This window comes from Pelodiscus sinensis, chromosome 16, assembly GCF_049634645.1.
Source record: "Pelodiscus sinensis isolate JC-2024 chromosome 16, ASM4963464v1, whole genome shotgun sequence".
NCBI classification, from domain to species: domain Eukaryota; kingdom Metazoa; phylum Chordata; order Testudines; family Trionychidae; genus Pelodiscus; species Pelodiscus sinensis.
The window spans coordinates 41043170-41066005 of record NC_134726.1 but is presented as its reverse complement, the minus strand read 5'-3'; the positions used below and the strand labels follow the sequence as shown (position 1 = coordinate 41066005).

The 22836-nt window shown below is 46.3% G+C and overlaps 2 protein-coding genes across 4 annotated transcripts in view; one reads left to right on the top strand and one right to left on the bottom strand.

Annotated features, from left to right (window-relative positions):
• IL4R (interleukin 4 receptor) overlaps window positions 1–2371 on the bottom strand; it is a 31157-nt gene extending 28786 nt beyond the window's left edge. The window contains exon 1 of one of the 2 annotated variants that reach the window (XM_006123284.4): window positions 2182–2371. The gene's annotated coding sequence lies outside the window, so the exon portion shown is untranslated. The remainder of the gene's footprint in view (window positions 1–2181) is intronic. The other variant, XM_006123280.4, reaches the window with a different exon arrangement.
• Window positions 1–22836, top strand: part of NSMCE1 (NSE1 component of SMC5/6 complex) — a 49208-nt gene that overhangs the window by 1711 nt on the left and 24661 nt on the right. For both annotated transcript variants that reach the window (XM_075899958.1, XM_075899957.1), the window contains exon 2: window positions 4003–4146. In XM_075899958.1, the coding sequence (XP_075756073.1) occupies window positions 4029–4146 (118 nt within the window). In that variant the 5' untranslated portion in view covers window positions 4003–4028. The remainder of the gene's footprint in view (window positions 1–4002; window positions 4147–22836) is intronic.

The following is a 22836-nucleotide window of genomic DNA, read 5'->3' as shown; positions in this document are numbered from 1 at the left end:
GGGGGTGGAGTAGAGCGGGGGCGGGAGGGGATGGGGCAGGGTGGGGGGGAGGAGTGGGGCGGGGGCGGGAGGGGATGGGGCAGGGTGGGGGGGAGGAGTGGGGCGGGGGCGGGAGGAGATAGGGCAGGGTGGGGGGGGAGGAGTGGGGCGGGGGCGGGAGGGGATAGGGCAGGGTGGGGGGGGAGGAGTGGGGCGGGGGCGGGAGGGGATAAGGCAGGGTGGGGGGGAGGAGTGGGGCGGGGGCGGGAGGGGATAGGGCAGGGTAGGGGGGTGGAGTGGGACGGGGCAGGGTGGGGACTGGATAGGCTGTGTAGTGAGGGTGGGGTCCTGGTGAAATATTCATTCTCTCCTTTACAGTTTAAAGCCAGGGTACCAATGTGTGAGACCCGACATGCTAAGTGGCAAGGGGACGTCCCCATGTCCCATGAGTACCTGATGCTGGTTCCCTGCCCTCTTAGTGACACTGCAGCCCTGGGTACTACAGTGGCTGACAGTCACCTCCCTCTGAGCGCTCTTTTGTACTGTGTGACATGAATTTGGTGGTCCACAGCTCATTTCTAGCATTGCAAGCAACTATGTCACACCTGGCTTTTAGTGGGTGACCTAATCAGTCAAGAGGCCAGAGATCATGAGATTGAAAGGATCTTCAGGGGATTATCATGGCATGTTGTCAGGGGCCAATGGGCAGATGAGGCTTTGTATAGAGAGGGCTGCAGTATCTTTTGGACAGTTTACTTTAAAAAGAGAACAAGCCCCATAAACCTTGTAAATCTTTTGTGTATTTCCTTTGAGTCAAGTACCTAACACCCTTGTGAAGACTGTGCTCCTCATTTTATCCCCTCTGTGATAGCTTTGAGAGTGTGGAGAGTATCTGAGCTCTTACATCTGTGGTGTGAATAGAGAAGATACAAGTTCTGTTCCTAGTGCAAGGCTACTTCAGTTTTGTAGCAGTTTCCTGTGGCAACATTTGTCCAGGAAGCAGAAAAATACTCTTCGTGCCAATGCTGAGAAAAATAAAGCAGTTTAGGATTTTAATCTTTTCTTGTGTGCTGGTATGACTGGTAAATATGAGCGGAGTTGCCCGCTACACAGAAGGGCTTAAGGTAGTAGTTCTCAGTCGGGGGTATATGTACCCCTAAGGATGTACAGAAGTCTTCCATGGGGTACATCAACCCATTTAAATATTGCCTAGTTTTACAATAGGCAATATAAAAAGCACTTGCAAAATCAGTACAAACTAGGGATGTGATAGTCTGAATGTGTAAATGGTTATGCATGCCTCCCCCGGGAGGCAGGGCTGTGGGGAGCCAGTGTGCACAGGGAACTGACATTTAAGCTGGCTCCCGGAGAGTACTGGTTCCCTGGAAAGATGCCTCTGATCCAGTGATAGTACAGGGATGGGCTGGCAGCTCCGTGGGAGCTGGTAACTGGGGAGCAAGCTTAAAAGCTGGCAACTGGTGCGTACTGGCTTCCACCTGTCACCCCTCCCCCCCGATTACACATTTATCTGAGTAAATGCTTTTTAAACTAAAAAATTTTCAAACTAAAATTTCATACAGGCAGTGACTTGTTTTATAATGCTCTACATACTGAAATGAAAGTACAATATTTATATTCCAGTTGATAGAATTATATGGTAAAAATGAGAAAGTAAGCAGTTTGTCAGTGTAAGTTGTCACCCAGTGTGCCGGTCATGCTGTGGGGCACCTCATCACTGTGACCTGCAGGGCTAGAAGCTCTTGTCTTCCCCAGCCAAGGCACAGAGTTGGGGGTTCTTCGAGTGATTGGGGTAACAGCCCCTAACAGAGCAACACAGATACCAAACCAGTTCAGCTCTGGAAGGTCTCCGCTATAAGGCCATTCACAACATCCAGGGACACAGCCTCAAAGAGGACTAAACCCCCCAAAAAATCTTACTCTGTAAATATTTATACGGAGAAAGCTTGTAAATTCACTCTTTTTATCAGTGAAAGATAGATATGGACAATGGTTGCTCCCCGCCCAGGTAACAGTTATTTATACTAGGCTTGATAATAAACAAAAGTGTTTTTAAGTATAAAAAGTAGGATTTAAGTGATTGCAAGTGAAAACAGATCAAGAAAGTTACTAACCCAAAATACACACAACATACCAGCTAATACTAATACACAAAGATAAGTTGTTACAAAATACATTCCTTACCCCTTGTCCCTGTTTCAAGTAAAATGCTTCAAGGCATAGTTGATTTTTTCCCCTTTGGCCTGGGTCTACAGCTCCTTGTGTTTTTAGAGTTCTTTGTTTTCAAGTTTCTTCAGTGTATGCACTTAAAGTGGGGAGGCAATTTGAAAAGCCAGCTGAAGTCAAAAGCCCTGATTGCTTTCCATCCCTTATATAGACTTTCCCGAGGGCAGGAATCCTTTGTTTAGTCTCCCTATCCCCATTGAAAAATAGCTCACGCAAGACCGTTTTCAGTACCATGTGGCATGGTCACGTGTCTTTCTGGGACCCACCACAGTTTGGGCTTAAGGGACAAACAAAATCATTTACAGATTTACAGATTGTTACCTTGAGTACTAGGCTATTATCTTTTCGGAGTATCAGTAATGGCCCCCATTAGCACATTTAAAATTATAAACAGACTTGCATTTCATATTTCTAATTTTACATATAAGAATGATACATATACAGAAATAGAATATACATGTTCAGCAGATCGTAACTTTAAAAATGTTAAATGCAGCTTTTGCCTAAAGCATCTTTGAGTTGTTATTCATGTTCATAAGCCAACTTTTATAAAACATGGGGACCAGTGACAAATAATATTCAGATAAAATGACCAGTAAAACGAATTCAACACAAAACTACAAGCTAGTTTATTGTAACAATAATATCTCACTTTTATATAGTGCTTTTCTACAGTAGCTATCATAGAAGATTAGGATTGGAAGAAACCTCAGAAGGCCATTCAGTTCAAGACCCTGCTCAAAGCAGGACCATTCCCAACTAAATCTCTATGTGCTTTTCAAAGGCTGTCATCATCATTTCCCCATTTTGTAGATGGGGAAATGGAGGCATCAAGCACTGTAATACCACTACAATAGAGTCCCTATAATCCGACCTAAATGGGACCACACATGGTCGGATTACCGAATATGTCGGATGATATGGATTCTACTGTAGAGAGCAATGGAACAGCTGATGCTGCTCCTGCCAGGGACCTCCCCCGCAGGAGCAGCATCAGCTGTGCTGTTGCTCTCTAGGAGAAGCTGCTGCTGCTGCTGCTGCTGCTCCTGCCGGGGCCGCTTCGTCCCCAGCAGGAGCGGCAGCAGCTGCTCCTAGAGAGCAAGCGGGGCTGTTCTCCCGGCCCGCGCTGTACCTGACCCTGCAGTTCCCGGGGTCAGTTAAAGTGGAGTGTTGGATTACTGGGTGTCCGTTAATCCGGACTCCACTGTATTTTATGTAGCTAGTGCAATGGCATCATGCATGCGACATTGTATTTTGTATCCGAAAGAGTCCTGTGAAGTGGCAATAGCGTCTTCCTAATAAATACTCTAGAACAGCAACAGTAAGGCTTGTGTGCATTCAGAGCTAAAATTTGATGAAAATGCTTATTTGCCCTAATATAATTTCCTGTCTCACTGATGTGTTCACCTTTTCCAGAAGGGAAGAGATAGGATTACAACTAACTAAAGCTAGATGTGGGACATCCATGGGTACCTTCTGTGGGCACATTTGAATCTTATATAAAGATCAAAATAATTTGTGCTGTTGGGGAACTTATTTTTCTTTCTTCAATATCAGATCTGGATCAGTTTTGTAGAAGGTATTTACAAATGTGTGTATACAGGGCTTACTGAGCCGCAGCGAGCCAAGCTCACCAGCCGTGCTGTCCGGTGAGCTGCGCATGCGCAGATCGTTCTGTGCATGCTCAGATCGCCCGAGCCTGGCTCTTCGAGCCCTGTGTGTATAGATAAAGATTTTGCTTGAATGCGTGCATCTAATTCCATCTTATTCATTCTGCAGCTTTCTGAACCTAGTGTAACATTTCAATGGCTGCCCAGATGACTGATGGTCATCGACGGTTCCTGCAAGTGCTGATGTCTCATGGAATAATGGAAGGCTCCGTGGCTAGAACATTACATAAAGACTGCTGTGAAATCCATAAAGGTTAGTCTCATTTCCTGAGAAAAGCAACATTATAGTGGACGAGAGAACAATAAACTTGGAGTTTCTATTGCATCCTTTATATTCAGAGCATCCCAAAGTGCTTTCTAGAGCAGTGTTTCTCAATCAGTGGCATGAGTATCCTTAGGGGTACTCCAGAGAAGTCTGGGGGGTAGTCAACACAACTAAAATTTGGAGAACTGATGTTTTTGTTTTAAGTTTTACAGCGCTTTATTATTTTTGTACTTTTTACACACACAAATTTCATCGCCCACCCAGCTATGATTAAGTTGTTTAAATAAATGTGTTGCAATGATAGAAAAAAAATATGTATGTCTGAAAACTGTAGATACTGGGGGTACTTATATGTATATTTTTAAAGGGGGTACTTTATAAAAAAAAGTTTGAGACCCATTGTTCTAGAGCCATAAGTTAGGCAACGTTTGTAGGCAAATTGTGTGCTCAGCAGTAGTGCATGCCTAGCGTTACCAAGACATTTTACTTACAAAAATGTTGGTCAGGACATTGAGGTTATCACTGATGCTGGCTCATTTAATAATGAGATCTCTCTCATTTACCTGGAGAGAAAACAGTGAGACAGGCAGAAGTGACCTTGTTTTAAAACTCTAATCCTAGACTTTACAGCTCTGTGTGAGAAGCAGAGGTTCACTTGAACAGATCTGATTGAAGGATTATTGCAGGAGAAACAACAAAACTGACTGTAAATACACACAGTAATAGCTGAATGAAAAGGACGTTTTCTTTGAATTATAGTAGTGAGGGGTAATATGCAGGCAAAAATATTTTAGAGTGAAGTGTGCATTTTAAATGGGAAACTGAATAGGTTCTTCCTGCATGAAGTAACATGCCACTATGTCAAGATTGCAATGTTAAATCTGATCATGTAACAGATGTGCATCAGCCTCAGTTTACAAATAGCTACATTCTTGGCTATCTCATGCCCCATTGAAAGTTATATTAAAATAGTGTTAATAGTGTGACCAGCCTAAGAAAATGAAATTAAGGGTTAAACCAATTTAAACCTCATCAAAACATATGAAAGGCTTCTACAAAAATAGTCCTTAGAATTGTATATTTAAAACTTTATTCATCTTTGCAGTTGACAGTCATAACAAGAAATGCCTTTTTGGCAGTGTTAAATTAGCTGGTTTGGGGGGAGAGGGTTAGTACCTTTTAAGGCTGTTTCCTTCAACAGGTTTAATTACATACATATTTAGTAAGATTGAGTCCCTCTATACACAATAGCAAACTCTGCACATTATAAAACAAGAATTTTGGTTGTATGCTTTCTGTTTAATTTGAAGTTCTTTTTTAGGCTTTAATGGTTTAGGAATGTGTAATCAATTCAGTTATGATGCTTCAGAGAGGACTGCTTTCTATCTATATTAATACCTTCACTAATTTTGAAAATGTGGACACAGACTGAAATTAAACTGAAATGAGTAACATTTTTAGTTAATTAGTAATTTTTAGCAGTAAATGATACAGTCAGATAAAATGAAAACTAAATTGCTGCTTACAAAACAAACATTGAAAGCATCAAAGGTCACAAGACCTTTATCTACAATATATTTGAGAGTGTTTGTGTGTATGTCTGCCTTCGCCAGGGGACATGCACCCTTTCTCCAACGGGGCCTGCTTATCTGGCCTCAAGCTGCGGGGATTGTCCTCTCTTCCCAGGGCAGCCTGCATACTGAACCCCTCATCCCAGACCCATCCCACAGCAACGATTTAAATGACAAAAAGTAGATTTCAGTTAAGGACCTGAGCGATGCTGGGTAAATCCTCTAGCTCAGTGTTTCCCAAATGACACTCCACGGATCCCCAGGGTTCCACGAAAAAATTCTAGTCCCCTGCCCTCTGCATAGCCTGTAGGCAGCTCCCATTGGATCTTTGCTGGCAGGGGCGGGCATCTGGGGGCACGCAGCTTTGGCTGCTCCACCACCCACTATGGCTGCCCCACCCCCTTCTCCCCACTCTGCAGGACGGCCCCTGTCCCACGGGGCCTCCGGTGCTGTGCAGCCTCCTCCTCCACATGTGCAAGCGGCAGCTTTTACAGTGGCCGCTGCTGCTGGGAGGGGGTGGCCAGGTCTGAGGTGCCGAGTAGCCGCTCTCGGACCTCGGCATTTTTAAACTGCTGCCTGCATGGAACTCAGGTCGGGCTCTGCTGCCCCCTCCCACTCAGGGCGTGCTCGGGCTCTGCTGCCCCCATGGGGCGTGCTTGGGCTGTGCTCCCCCCCCTCATCAGGGCACGCTCAGGGTCGCTGCCCCCCCAACCAGGGCGCGCTCAGGCTCTGCTGCCGCCCCCCCCCCCCTCCCATGTGCTGCCACTCTCTCTCTCCCACACCTCTCCCCAGCCTGCTGGGGAAGAGGCAGAGTTTGGTCTTGCGGGGAAGGTCGGGGTTTGTACACCCCCACCCGCCCGCACCCTGCCAGCGGGAAGCCTGACCTGGTGCTACAGCTGTGCTGGGATCCCCGCTGCATGGAGGGTGGGAGGACTGAGCTCCCTCTCCCTCTCTTCCCCCGCTCCAGGAAAAAGACTGTGCTGCCTGAAGGCTTTCCCTCCATCTCTAAAGATATTTAAGAGCAGGTTAGACAGACACCTGTCAGGGATGATCTAGACCCGTGGTCACCAACCCTTTGATCATGATCGATTGGTCGATTGTGGGGGCATGACCAATCAATTTCAAGGTGTTTCCAGTCCTCCCTTGTAATCCTACGTGCAAGAAGGTGTCTGTGCTAGCACTACAACCTCCTGCGAAAATGGAGATAGTGCTGACTTCTTGCGGTAGGAGGTTGTCCCGCAGCTGCGTGCCAGATCCGGTGTCTCAGGAAGTACGTGCGCCGCTCCTGCCCTCCCCAAAACAGCCGGCACACTTCTTGAAACTCCAGCTCTGGCGCGCAGCCACGAGACTTGCTTTCCTGTGCTGCCTGCCTGCCTTGCTGCAGTGGGGGAGTCCTGCAGCTGCACGGCAGATCCGACTTTTCAGAAAGTGCACCTGCTGTTGTAGGAAGGAGTGGAGCAGCACGTGTGCTTCCTGAGACTCTGGATTTGGTGCACAGCCACAGGACCCCAAGTACCAGCTGAGCTGTTGCTGTCCCTTCCCCCTGGCCAGACCTTCACCAGCACCCTGGCCCTCTCTCCCTGCCCAGACCTCCATGAGTACCCTGCCCAGAGCCCCACCAGCAACCTGCCTCATGCTCAGGCCTCCACCAGGACACTGCTCCCTGGCCAGATCCTTACCAGCACCCTGCTTCTGGTCTGGCCCCCACTAGCACCATGCCGAAACTTCCACCAGCACCTTGGTGCCTGGCCAGACCCCCATCAGCACCCTGCCCCATCACCCTGTCTCTACCCCCAGCCAGACACCATCCAGCACCCTGGTCCTTTCCTCTCCTTCCTGGCCAGACATCTACCCCCAGCTTGCTTCTATACTCTATTTTCCACCCAGATTCTGCACCCCCATCCCTATCCCACTCACTGCCAGCCCTGTCCTGCGCACTGGATCCCTCATTTTTGGTTCCATCTCAGAGTGTAGAGGGGCCCACAAATTCCACTAACTTTGGAACCTTGAACCTTAGTCCTGGAGCTGGAGTGCCAGGGGAGTGACATGTCTCATTTGGGGCCACATCAGTGAGGCTTGGGGGGTTTTGGAGAGGTTGTTTTTTTGCATCTCACTTGTGTGGTCCTCGACTGATTTTTCTGTGGGTCAGTGGCTCCTGCCCTAAAACAGGTTCCCTGCTCCTCCCATAAATAAAGACAATGCTGAAACGTTTTGTGTTGGAAATAATATTTTATTTAAAAATGAAGCCTGCCCAACAAGCCCCCATCTAGCTGCAGCACCACAACATTCCTGCACCCCCCACAGCTCAACCCTCAGCCTATCATACATCTAAATCCCCTGCCCTGAGCCCCACACAGCATCAAACTCCTGCACCCTCACGTCCCCAGTCTTCTGCCACAACACTCCTACACCATCCACACATACAAATCTGTGTCCTGAGCCCATCATACTCCCAACCTCCCAGTAGGGTGCTGGTTGCCCACCACTGGCTCTGAGGGTGAACTGTCCCTTTCATCTCAGTGCGGGCTATGGGTTGGTCTATGGAGGAGCTGTTGAAGAATCAGCTGGTGTATGAATTCTAAAGCTTGCTAACTCTCCTTTGGGAGTTACTCTGCACTAAGTGTGCTATTTTGTGATTTAGCTTAATCCACTTCCAAAGTAAAAACCATTCCATTCTGTGTCCTCATGTCCAGAATAAGGATGTTAAATATCGGTTAATTTACTAGTTGAGTAGTCGACGGAATTTCCATCAACTAGTCGATAGGCATTTCAGAACTCCTCCTTTGGATGCCGTTTCAAAATGGCATCGCCACATAGAGCTGACCCCGGGCACCGTGTGACACTGCCCCTTTGAAACGCCACTGCAGTGTTTCAAAGCAGCAGCGCCATCTGGAGTCTTGGACTCCCCAGCTGACTCTGGGTTCTGTGGAAATGCTGCATGGAGCCTGGGATCAGCTAGGGAGTCCCCAGCTGACCCCAGGCTCTGTGTGGCGCTGCCACTTTGCAGTACTCCTTCTTTCCAAGCCCTTTGCTGCCTTTTTCTGAGGTATTTGCTTATTGGATAGTTGACTAGTCCTTAACATCCTTAGTCCAGAAGCCACAACTCAAATGCCCAATGATAACTGAATTATCACCATTGTTAGCACTCCCATTTCTTATCTGAGAAAGGAGGAGAGATCACAGAACTGCTCAGTCTACTGTGGACTGCATTTAATTTTGGCACCACAGGGGCATTTGGGAGATACCACTATTTATTTTTGTTCCTTAATCAGAACGAGCCTAGGAAAGCCCACTGGGCATATTAAAACCCCTCTGAATGGGGGGTAGAAGCTATAGAGTCCAGCTGAACTTAGCAAACTTTAGGGCTTGGTCTCATTTCTGGTTTTTCCCTAAGGGTATGTCTACACATCAATGTTAATTCAAAATAACAGCCGTTATTTTGAATTAACTTTACTAGCGTCTACACAGCCAAACCGCTATTTCGAAATAGCGGAGCACTTATTTCATATTTGGTAAACCACATTCTACGAGGAATAACGCCAAATTCGAAATAGCTAATTTGAAAAAAGTGCTGTGTAGACATTTATTTCAAAACAGGGGGTCCAGCCTTCCCAGGGTGCCCTGGTGGCCACTCCAGCCTCAAACAAGAACACTCCTCTCCCTCCCCGGAGCCCTTAAAGGGGTTGACTCTGGCCACAGTGCCTGTGCCAGCTCCAAGCCTGCCAGCCCAGAGCCAGCAGTCACTGCTCCTGACTCAGTGGCCCCAAAACATGAGCCAGCAAGCCACTGGCAGTCAGCCCTCCACCGCTCCCCAGGAGCAGTCTGCTAGCTCCCAGGAGCCTACCAGGGCCTGGAGAAGGCGGGCGCCTTCCTGGTCCAGGGTGGAGATCAGGGTGGACCTTACTTAGGTTTGGGGGGATGCCCCCAACATCCATGAACTCCGCACTAGACAGAGGAATGCGGCCGTCTATGGCAGGGTAGCTGCCAGCCTGGCCACCAAAGGCCACATGCGAACCCAGGAGCAGGTTCGCATGAAAATCAAGTTGGTCCGGCGAGACCCCCAACCCTGAGCCCTGAGCTTCCCCTCCCTCTTCTTCCCCTTGCTTCCCCCTTCCACCTCCCAGGTTTCCCCTCTCCTCTCCCTCCTCCTTCCTCCAGTCTCACCAGTTTCATCCCTCCTCCCCTCCAGTTTTGTTAAATACAGTAAAACTCCAATAGTCCGGCATCCAATAGTTCGGCACTCCTGATAGTCCGGCATCAAAATGGCAAGAGCCTAGTGAGTGAGCTTTGGCAAAAAATGAGTCACGTAACAGTGGCAGCAGCTGAACTGAGCAAAAAGGGTAAAAAAAGGGTTAAAAAAACTAAAACATTACAGTATATTGTATACAGTATGTACAATAAAAAGGGTTAAGAACACTTTATATACAGTATATACTGTATACAGTATATAAATAACCATCTTATAGTACCTCCTGATACTCCAGCATATCTGATAATCCGGCACCACCTAGGTCCCAAAGGTTCCAGATTATCGGAAGTCTACTGTAAAGAGAGTTTGCGTTCATGAAAATAAGTGTATTTTATTTGACATCAGGAAGGGGGGCTGGGAGGGTAAGTGGAACGATGTGGGGGAGGAATGAAGCACATGCCCCCAGTGGGGCAGACCAGGGAGGCTCTTAGTGTTCCTCAAGGTGGAAGCTCTCCCGCAGGGCCTCCTGGATACCGACAGCCCCCCGATGGAAAGTGCAGCCAGGCTCGCATCAATGCTTTCACGAGAAGCACCGGAGTGACCAGGGGCAGCTCCGCCTCCATGTTGCAGAGTGCTGTGGTGTCCTGAGTGAGGGCAACCAGAGCATGCAGAGACACAAATGCTTTGCTTTCCCTCATCGAGGTAGGCAAGCAAGCAGGGAAACCTGAGAACTGGCTGCTCGGGGTGGGTCCATTTAAGCACAAGCCTCAGATAGCCTCAGGCAGCAGCCACACAAAGTAACTCCTGACCTGATGCCCTGCTGGACCTGGTACTGGCTGGCCTGCGATGCAATTCAGTGTCCACTCAGTGTGGATGCGCTATTTTGAAATGCATTTTGTGTGTAGATGTGTTATTTTGAATTAACTATTTCAAAATAAGATATTTCGAAATAACACTGTAGTGTAGACATACCCAGAGAGATAAGTAAGTGCCATTGCCACTACACAAAGCATGGGAGGGACCTCATCTAGAATACCATGTGCAGTTTTGATCTCCTATGTTCAAGAAAGAGGGATTCACACTGGAACAAGGTGGAGAGAAGGGCTAACAATGATCAGAGGAATGGAGAATCTACCTTATTAGAGGAGATTTAAGGAACTTGGCTTGTTTAGACTAACAAGATGAAGGCTGAGGGGGTGATTTGATTGCTCTCTATTAGACATGTAAAGGGGTAGCCAGTTACCCTGTACACATTGCCTTACTGGCATGCTTACTGGGTTAATAGGTTAACTGATGCCTGGCCGGGCTGGAGCAGCCCCGCGGTGCGTTACGGTGCAGCAGGCTCTGTCCAGCCCAGCCAGGGCCCCCTGCCTGTGGCACGGTGCAGTGGTCCAATTAACCGGTTAGACATGTAGTTTAACCAGTTAACTTTTTAAATGGGATTTTATGTCCCTACTCTTTAGAAATACATCAGAGGGATAAATAACTCTTCTCCCTCCCTAGCATTGTAAGTTAAGCACCAATGTTGGCTCTCGTGGATAGAAATTGACCATCCAGAAATTTAGGCTTGAAGTTAAATGAAGGCTTCTAATCATCAGGGAAGTGCAATTCTGGAACAGTCTTCCATTGGAGCAAAAACCCAACAGAGGCTACGTCATATACTGCAGTCTTCTTACTCAAAAGCTTATGCAAATAAAGCGCAGAGAAGAATATCGCTGCACTTCATTTGCATAATTAATTAGCAGCTGTTTTTACACAAGAGGCTTTTGTGCAGAAAGGAGCTGTGTAGACAGCTCCTTTTTATGCAAAAGCCCTCCTCATTTTTTCAGGAAGAACGGCTCTTGCGCAAGAGAGGGGTTTTATGCCAAAAGGAGTGGTCTACACAGCTCTTTTTTGCATGAAAGTCTCTTGTGCAAAAAGCGGCCTCTCATTAATTATGCAAATGAAGTGTGGTGGTATTCTACTCTGTGCTTCATTTGCATAAGCTTTTGCGGAAGAAGACTGCAATATAGACATAGTCTAAGTTACACAAGTTTATGGAGGGAATGGTATGAGATTGCCTACAATGGCAAGTGGCCCATCTGCAGCTTGCCAACACGGTCTTGCCAACACGTTCAGGCTCTAACGTATGGATATTTGGGATTAGAAAGGAATTTCCACCTTACCAGATTGGTAGAGACGCTGGGGGGTTTCTACCCTCCTCTGTAGCATGGGGCATGAGTCACTTGCTGGTTTAAAAAAAATAAAATGGCAGTCTTCATAACTTGAAGTCTTTAAATTAGGATTGACTAAGTTACTGAAGTGCTCAGGAGGTTATGGGACTATTAGAGGAGTAGGTGGGTGAGGTTTTGTGGCTTGCAATGTACATAGGGTCACACTAGATCAGTGGTTCTCAACTCGTTTCAGTCCGTGGACCACCAGGCCAATCAAAACATTTTTGTGGACCACCTCCAGCACATGTAGCACAGGACGAACGACACAGCAACTGCTCAGCATGATGGCAGTAGCTACACTGACGCTCAGAGCCTCAGACGGAAGTTACTGGCAACACAACGCAGTTGTATCCTAGGTGACGCTGTGGATGACACGCCGTGTGCTTGTGAACACGGTGTAAAACAGCCTAATGGCGGCGCCTGCTCATGCCGTGTGACTTTGGACAATGTTCTTGTGGACTACCGAAAAAGTCACCGTGGACCACCAGTTGAGAACCACAGTACTAGATCATCTCTATGGTACCTTCTGGTCTTGAAGTGTATTTCTAGTCTGTACAGCCAGTGAGCTACCTGCAGTAAAAGTGAGGTAAATAATTTATCAGAAATGGTCACCTGTTAGTAAGACTTTCTGAAAACAAGTAGTACACCATAAAACTCCCACCTTCAAAGTACAATGTATTCAGTCTCTCTCTCTACACACACACACACACACACACACACACACACACACACACCTCGACGAGCCCCACTCTCCAGCCACGTGGTTTCGCGTGGTTCTGCGCATGCGCAGACCTCTCTGTGCCAGCTCTTCCGGGTTGTAATCTACTCGCCACGGGTGAGTAGATTACATTATTTGTCGAGCCCTGTGTGTGTGTGTGTGTGTGTGTGTATATATATATATATAGAGAGAGAGAGAGAGAGAGCGAGCGCCAGTGTGGGTTGCAAAAAGGTTGTGAAATTACTCAGATGCCGTGTGGGACTTTTAAATGTTATAACCACAATTAATACTTTACCTTAAAGGCCATGTGCCAAATTAGGAGATTTGGTGTACAAAAGGATCTTGAACTTGATTAATTGAATTAAACATGTTTTTACTTTCTGTATGTTAATTTCTTAAGCAAACATAGCCACCTGACAGACCTTTCCTTCCAAGGGTAAATACATCATGCTTTTCTTTGTTCTCTAATACCATATAAATAGACCCAGTCTGTATATAATTTATTTATTGTAGTATTACTGATGTGTACGAAACGAGAAAGTGTAGAATTTAATGTAGTTCTTCAAAGTTATAGTTAAAATTATTCAACTTTATATTCCTGGGTATGGAGTACTTTGTTGAGGCAGTGTGTCCAGATGCACTTGGTATAGTTAAAGTGTAGCAGCATAATATCCTATTGATCAATTCAAAGTTAGTGTGCTATAGAATTAGCATAATGCAATTAAATTAAGCTGAAGAGTGAACCTCTCCATGTCTATGTCTGCAGAGAATTGTATTGAGGAACCGAGTTGTTGTAATTAGAGATATTACCTGATCACAGTTAACTGGTACCCAGGGAGCAGCCCCTGCCCGCTGCACGTGGAGGGCTGCTGCAGTCCTGCTAGGCCCCCCTGCACAGGGCTCTCCTTGTCACCTCTTCTATACTCTCTCCTCTTTTAAAAAATCTAAAGGCCTGTCTTTGCATTGTCAGCCTGTGAGTAATGCATGTGTTGACCCTAGCACAAACCCTTCTCCTTGCTTTGGTAGGAGACTGAGGTGAAAAAGCTTTCTTTTCTGAAAAGAATGGTGATCCTCCCACCTGCTGGTTCCGGATTTTGGGCTGGGGCATTTTAACCTGTTCAGACTCCTGTGCCCCTTGCACAGTACCCCAGGTCTTGGTCTTGTGTTACTTGAGTTTTGCCTCACTTAAAAACTAGTTGCTTACAAAACCAGACATAAAAATACAGAACACTATTGCTGACAAATTGCTTACTTTCTCATTTTTACCATATAACTATAAAATAAAATCAATTGGGATATAAATATTACATTTCAGTGTAAAGTATATAGAGCATTATAAATAAGTCAGTGTCTGTATGAAATGCTAGTTTGTACTGACTTCGCTAGTGGTTTTTACATAGCCAGTTGTAAAACTAGGCAGATATCTAGATGAGTTGATGTTCCCCAGGGGTACATGTACTCCTAGTTCAGAACTATTGTTTTAACTCACTCTTGATCCTACTTGGCTCTTCAACTACTGCCCCATTTCTGTTTAATTTATAAGTTCATTAAGTGCACTGACTACAATCACTGTTTGGAGTTCATAGAATCATAGAAGATTAAAGTTGGAAGACACCTCAGAAAGTCATTGAGTCCAATCCTCTCTTCAAAGCAGGACCAACCCCAGCTCAATCATCCCAGCCAGGGCTTTGTCAAGCCAGGACTAAAACACCTCTAGGGATGGAGATTCTACCCCCTGCCTAGGGAACCCATCCCAGTGCTTCCCTACGCACCTAGGGAAAGTGTTTCCTAATATCTAACCTAGACCTCCCCCACTGCAACTTGAACCCATTGCTCCTTGTCTGCCATCTGCCCCCACTGAGAACAGCCATCACCATCCTCTTTGGAACTCCCCTTCAGGAAGTTAAAGGCTGCTATCAACTCCCCCTCACTCTTCGCTTCTGCAGACTAAAGAAGCCCAGTTCCTGCAGAATTCCCTCTGCACAATTCATGTGCTTCAGCTCCCTAATTATTTTCATTGCCCTCCACTAGACTTTGTCCAATTTGTCCACATCCTTTCTGTAGTGGGGGCCCCAAAGTGGACATACATACTAGTTCAGATGTGTCCTTACTAGTGCCAAATAGAGGGGAATGATCACTTCCCTTTATTTGCTAGCAGTGCTCTTATTAATGCAGCCCAATATGCCGTTAGCCTTTTTGGCTACAAGGGCATCCTGCTGACTCTCATCCAGCTGCTCATCCACTGTAATCCCCAAGTCCTTTTCTGTACAACTGCTGGGAATCCTACTGCCAGTTGGTTCCCAGCTTGTACCAATGCTTGGGATTCTTCCGTCCCAAGTACAGGACTCTGTACTTGTCCTTGCTGAACCTCATCAGATTTCTTTTGGCCCAATCCTCCAATTTGTCTAGGTCACATTGGACCCTGTCTCTCACCTGGTGAGGTTGATCTGTTTGTAGTTCCCTGGACTCATTTTTCCTTTTTTAAAGACTGGCACTACATTTGCCTTTTTCCAGTCATCTGGGACTGCCCCCACTCTCCACAAGTTTTCAAGATAATGGCCAATGGCTCTGCAATTACATTAGCCAGTTCTCTCAGCAACCTCAGATTCATTGCATCCAGCCCATGGATTTGTGTATGTCCAGCTTTTCTAAATAGTTCTTAAACTTCTCTTTCACCACTGAGGGCTGCTCACCTTCCCCCCATATTGTGCTGTCCAATGCAGCAATCTGGGAACTGACCTTGTCTGTGAAGATCAAGGCAAAAAATGCATTTAATACTTCAGGTTTTTCCACATCATCTGTGTCTAGGCTGCCTCTCCTATTCAATAAGGGTCCCACACTTTCCCAGATCTTTTTTGTATTGCTAACATACCTGAAGAAACCCTTCTTTTTGTCCTTGCTAGCTGCAACTCCAGTTTTGTTTTGGCCTTCCTAATTATACCTTGCATGCTTGAACAATTTTTGTATATTCCTCCCTAATTAGTTTCCATTTGTGTATGTTTCCTTTTTGAGATTAAAGTAACCAAAGATTTCTCTGTTAGGTCAAGCTTGTCACCTGCACATCAGGATGTTTTGTTTCTGAACCCTCAATAAAGCTTCTTTTACATTCAGCCAGCTTTTGTGGACTCCTTTCTCTCTGAGCATGTCTACACTAGGAAATTATTTCAAAATAACTCCCGAAATAACTGTTCAAAATAAGTGTTATTCCTCATGAAAAGCAGGAGTTGTTATTTCAAAATATCTAGCTTGTTATTTCAAAATAATGGGCTTGGTACTGCGGATGTTCCGCTTATTATTTTGAAATGCGAATTATTTCAAAATAACTCTCTAGTATAGACCAGCCTCCTAGGACAGGCTACCCATCAGTTGTCTGAGGGTATGTCTACACTAGCCCCCTAGTTCGAACTAGGGGGGCTAATGAGGGCGATCGAAATTGCAAATGAAGCGCAGGATTTAAATATCCCGCGCTTCATTAGCAAGTTCCCGGGCGGTCACCATTTTGGAAATTGACCAGCCAGGAATAACTGCCCACGTCTACAGGCGGCAGTGAAACGGGAGTTCGAAGTAAAGCCCTAACTCGAATTAGCTGTTATTCCTCCTGCAATGAGGTTTACCAGCTAATTCGAATTAAGGGCTTTACTTCAAACTCCCATTTCACTACCGCCTGTAGACGTGGGCAGTTACTCCGGGCTGGTCAATTTCCAAAATGGTGACCGCCCGGGAACATGCTAATGAAGAGCGGGATATTTAAATCCTGCGCTTCATTTGCAATTTCGGTCACCCTCATTAGCCTCCCTAGTTCGAACTAGGGGGCTAATGTAGACATATCCTGAGGGAGTCAAAATCTGCTTTTCTGAAGTCCAGGAGCCATATCCCACTGCCCTCTTCTTCCTTTTGTCAGGATCCTGAACTCATGACTCATGACTTGTCAGGATCCAGTGACTCATGGTCACTGCTGCCCAGGTTGCCACCCATTTTACTTCCTCTACCAATTCTTCCCTGTTTGTGAGCAGTAGGTCAAGAGAAGAATGGCCTTTGGTTGTTTTCTCCAACAGTTGCAGCAGGCATTGTCCCCAGCACTCTCCAAAAACTTCCCGGCTTGTCTTTGCACTGCTGTACTGCTCTCTCAGCACGTGAGGGTGATTAAAGTGCCCCCCCATGAAAACCAGCCTGCAATGTGGAAGCCTATGTTAGTTGTCTAAAGAAAGCCTCGACTGCCTCATCTGGTGATCTATAACTGTGTTTCTCAACCAGTGGTGCTAGTACCCGTAGGGGTACTCGAGAGAAGTCTGGGGGGTACGTCAACACAACTGAAATTTGGAGAAAATGGAATTTTTGTTTTAAGTTTCATAGCGCTGTATTATTTTTGTACTTTTTATACCCAAAAATTTCATCGCCCGCTCAGTTACAATTAAGTTGTTTAAACAAATGTGTTGCAATGGTAGAAAAAAAATGTGTGTGTCTGAAAACTGTAGATACTGGGGGTACTTATAATTTTTTTTTGAAAAAGGGGTATTTTATAAAACAAGGTTGAAAAACACTGGTCTGTAACGCCTCCAACATGACATCACCCTCTCTAAACTGAACCCCAAGACTCCCAGGCTTTTTTCCAGTTTCATACTGGAACCATAAGCAATCCTACTGCTCTCTGACATACAGTGCAACTCGTCTACCTTTTCTCCCCCACCTGTCCTTCCTGAGCAATTTATACCCATCCATGACAGTGCTCCAGTAAGTTTCTGCCAAATTTCAGTTATTTCAACGGGATCATTATTTCTTGACTGTGCCAGGACTTCCAGTTCTTCTTGCTTGTTTCTAGGCTTCTTGTGTTTGTGTACAGACACTGAAGATAACTAGCAATGGCCCTACTCTTTCACTATAAATCAGGAAGTCTCTCCTGTTGCACTCTCCTCTTTGTGTTTCCTCCCAGTATCTCAATTCCCTGAGGACTTAGGTCTTCATCTCTTGGTGAACCTAGTAAAAAGCCCTCCACATTAGGTGACCAAGCCTGCCTGTGAACATTTTCTTCCCTCTCTTTACGTGGGTCTCATCTATTTCTAGCAACCCTTCTTTATGGAACAATATCCCATAGTCAAAAGAATCAAAGCCCTCTCTCCAATGCCAACTGTGCAACCACACATTTACTTCCACAGTTTGATGGCCCCTATCTAGTCCTTTTCCTTCAACATGGAGTATGTGAGAACATGACTTGTGCCTAACACTCCTTTATCCTTCTCCCAGACACATAGTCTGCAGTGACCTGCTCAGGGTCATTCTTGGCAATATCATTGGCGCCCACATGGAGAAGTAGGAAGGGCTAGCAGTCTGAGGACTTGGTAAGTCGTGGCAGACACTCCATCACGTCCTGAATTCTAGCTCCAGGTAGGCACTACACTTGAATTTCCCACTCTGGATGGTAGATGGATGACTCCACCCCCCTTTAGGAGGGAGTCCCCGACCACCACCACCAACCTCCTCCTCTTGGAAGTGGTGGTCAGGGAATCCATATCCCCTAGGACAATGCATTCCATGCCTTCCAATTAGAATAATTGAATACTAGAAGTCGAAGGGACCTCGAGAGGTCATCAAGTCCAGTCCCCTACCCTCCCAGAAGGATCAAGCACCATCTAGATCAGGGGTCTCCAAACTACGGCCCGCGGGCCGGATGCGGCCCGCGAGGCCCTCTCATCCAGCCCGTGGAGACCTTTTTGTCTGGCTCCGCCTTCTTCCGCGTGCCGGCGAGATTATCCCTGAGGCGCTTGAGTCCGAGCATTGGTGTCAGCGGGAGAAACGGATTCGCAGGCGGCTGCGCGAGGCCCCAGCGCGCGCACGGGACAGCAGGTAGCCCAGGTCAGGGACGGCTCCGCGTGCCGCTTGGCCGGGCGGGCGAAAAAGGGGGGTCTCGAAGGCAGGCTCCGGATCAGACCCGGCGGCAGAGGATCGCGGGAGGCTGGACGGAGGGGAGGAAACCCGACGGTGGTTTCTCAGGGGCTAGGAGCGAGGGGCTACTTCTCCGGGGGCGGGGCTGAGGAGCTGGTGCCCATTGCAGGAGGCGGTCTGGTTGCTGTGGCACAGTCTCTGGGTGACGCTTTGCCGTGCCTAGCGCGCTGCCCTGGTCCCTGCAGTGCGCCCTGAAGAAACATCCCTCTCCCTTCCACGTCTGGTCTCTCTCATCCACAACCCAGAGCAGCACCGCCCTGCCGGGTATCAGTCTGTGGGAGCGTTGGGCACTGTTTTCCAACTTCCTTTACCAAGTGATAATGTGTCTGCTTTCAAACCAGCTTTTCCCATTAAAATGCATGCCCCTTGTTCCATGGGGCTATGTTACAAATTGTCACCTAATTCCCTGCATGATAGGAGAGCGATCACATCTCTTCAAGTGTGAGTGTCTTAGGCTGAACATATTGCCAGGATTATGTTGCTTACAATTTTCATCACATTGCGCAGGTGGAAATGAGTTCTCAGCAGTTTCCCCGTTCTGGAGCCCCTCCTGCAGGACTAGGACAAGCACCACCCCCAATTTCAAACAGTGATTTCTAAAGCCAGAAATGTCTGCTATTTTGGCATCCAGGAAACAATTTCACCATTCACACTAATACAGGTGTACATGTGTAGTGTATCAATGTGTTATTAAATAATAACTGAATAAAATAATATTAAATAAATAATTAAAAACAACATCCATTTTTTTATTGTTTTTTATTTGGACCTCAAGTGTGTAGTCGGCCCCCGAACTGCTGTTTGATAGTTAATGCGGCCCTCGGGCAGAAAAGTTTGGAGACCCCTGATCTAGATCATTACTGATAGATGTCTATCTAAGGTGCTTTTAAATATCTCCAGTGATGGGGATTCTACAACCTCCCTGAGCAGTTTATTCCAGTGTTTAACCACCTTGATCAATAGGAACTTTTTCCTTAAAAAACTTCCCTTGTTGCAATTTAAGCCCGTTGCTTCTTGTCCTGTCATCTGGAGTTAAGGAGAATATTTTTTTCCCTCTCCACGTGACACCCTTTTGGGTATTTGAAAGCTGATATCTTGTCCCCTCTCAATCTTCTCTTTTCCAAACAAAACAAACCCATTTCTTTCAGTCTTCCCTAATGGGCCTTGTTTCCTAGACTTTTAATCATTTTTGTTGCTCTTCTCTGGACCATCTCCAGTTTCTCCACATCTTTTCTGAAATGTGGTGCCCTGAACTGGACTAGTACTCCAGTTTAGGCCTAATCGTCACAGAGCAGAGGGGAAGAGTGACTTCTTGCGTCTTGCTCACAGTGCTCCTGATGAAGCAGCCCAGAATCACGTTTGCTTTTTTTTTTTGTAACAGTGTCACACAATTGACTCCTATTTAGCTTGTGGTCCACTTTGACCCCTAGATCCCTAGGCATTCACTTCCCATTGTGTATGTGAAGGAACAGGGCCTCAGATGGAAGGGGCAGGCCAGGACACTTCCATGCTTCCCCACCCACAGACCGTAATTGGTCTGGGGGTGGGGGAGCATGCAGTCTTTTCCCCCCCCAGAGAGAACTGCCAGCTGTTCAGACCCATTGGTGGTTCCCTGTAGATGCCTCTGGCGGTAGGAGGAGACTTCACGCACTACCCCTCACCCCTTGGCCAATCAGGCCCCCTTCCTGCAAAGAGCATTTGGCACTTAGACATGCAGTGTGTCTCTTGCAGGGCAAGAGAAGACTTTGTGTCCTCTACCCCTAAGCCCCGATTGGCCCGGGGGAAGGAAGATGCAAAGTCTCTCGCTCCCTGCCAAGGGTGCTCAGCGCTCAGTCAACCGCCAGGGTTGACTCATAAGTGCCGTGTGCTTCCCAAGTCCCTAGGCCCCGATTGGGCTGTGAGTGGGGGAATGGTGGGGCCTCCGCAGGCCGGATCAACTTGCTTGGTGGACCATATCCAGCCCACTGAGGCCTTTTTTGCCCATCCCTGGATTAAAATCGGTACTGCAACCTCATTTTCCTTGATCTTTAGCTGCTTTTGATCCTGTTGACCATGCTTTTCTTGAAACCATGTCCTCCTTTGGCTTCCATGCCTCTGTCCTCTCCTGATTCTCCTCCTTTGTCTTTAATTTCCCTTTCAGCATGTTCTTTGGAAGATCCTCCTTGTCTTCCCTTCTCCTTTCTATGGGTGTTCCACAAGGCTTTGTTGTTTGTCCCTTACTCTTCTCCTTTTGCACCTTATTTCTCGTGCAATGTCATCTACAAATACAAATTCAGCTATCATCTCTATGCTAATGACACACAGATCTACCTCTTTACTTCTGTCCAAACTAAAATTTCATCCTGTCTCTTTGACATCTTATGGACATCTAACAATCATTTCAGCTCAAATTGGCTAAAACAGAGCTGCTGTTCTCCAACTCATCCTAGCTGCCCCCTCTCTTGATCACTGTGGCCAATACAGTCATCCTGCCGGTAATGCAGGCCCATAACCTGGCTGTAGTCTTTGACTCATCTTTAGGGGCTCTCTAAATCTTATTTACTCTTTATGCATCACATCTCTGAGCTATGACCTTTCTTATCTATCTACATAGCTAAAACTCTTGGCCAAGGTCTCATCATCCCATCTCAGAGTTCCAGTAACATCTCTCTTTCTAGCCTTACCAAAGTAAATCTTGCCCTACTTAACATGCATTCCAAACACTGCTGCAAAGATCTCTTTCCTAGGCTGTTGTTTTGCCCATATGACCCCACCCTTTACATCCCTACACTTTTGCCCTTCTCTCTCACCTCATACACAACATAAGAACGGCCAGACTGGGTCAGACCAAAGGTCCATCCAGCCCATTACCCTGTCTGCCGACAGTGGCCAATGCCAGGTGTCCCAGAGGGAGTGAATCGAACAGGTAATGAGCAAGTGATCTCTCTCCTGCCATCCATCTCCACCCTCTGACAAACAGAGGCCAGGGACACCATTCCTTACCCATCCTGGCTAATAGCCGTTTATGGACTTAACCTCCATGAATTTATCTAGTTCTCTTTTAAACCGTGTTATAGTCCTAGCCTTCACAACCTCCTCAGGCAAGGAGTTCCACAGATTGACTATGCGCTGTGTGAAGAAGAACTTCCTTTTATTTGTTTTAAATCTGCTGCCCATTAGTTTCATTTGGTGGCCCCTATTTCTTATATTATGGGAACAAGTAATTAACTTTTCCTTATTCACTTTCTCCACACCACTCATGATTTTGTATACCTCTATCATATCCCCCCCTGGTCTCCTCTTTCCTAAGATGAAAAGTCCCAGTCTCTTTAATCTCTCTTCATATGGGACCTGTTCCAAACCCCTCATCATTTTAGTTGCTCTTTTCTGAACCTTTTCTAATGCCAGTATAATTGTTTTAAATGAGGAGACCACATCTGTACACAGTATTCAAGATGTGGGTGTACCATGGATTTATATAAGGGCAATAAGATATTCTCCATTTTATTCTCTATCCCTTTTTTAATGATTCCTAACATCCTGTTTGCTTTTTTGACTGCTGCTGCACACAGAATGGAAGTTTTCAGAGAGCTAACCACAGGGACTTCAAGATCTCTTTCCTGATTTGTTGTAGCTAAATTAGCCCCCATCATACTATATGTATAGTTGGGATTATTTTTTTCAATGTGCATTGCTTTACATTTATCCACATTAAATTTCATTTGCCATTATGTTTCCCAGTCACTTAGTTTGGTGAGATCTTTTTGAAGCTCTTCACAGTCTGCTTTGGTCTTAACTACCTTGAGCAGTTTAGTAGCGTCTGCAAACTTTGCCACCTCACTGTTTACCCCTTTCTCCAGATCATTTATGAATGTGGAAGAATCCTGCCTCCACATGAATAAGTTGAAAAGGATTGGTCGTAGGAGTGACCCTTGGGGAACACCACTAGTTACCCCTCTCTATTCTGAAAATTTACCATTTATTCCTACCCTTTGTTTCCTGTCTTTTAGCCAGTTCTCAATCCAAGAAAGGACCTTCCCTCTTATCCCATGGCCATGTAATTTACAC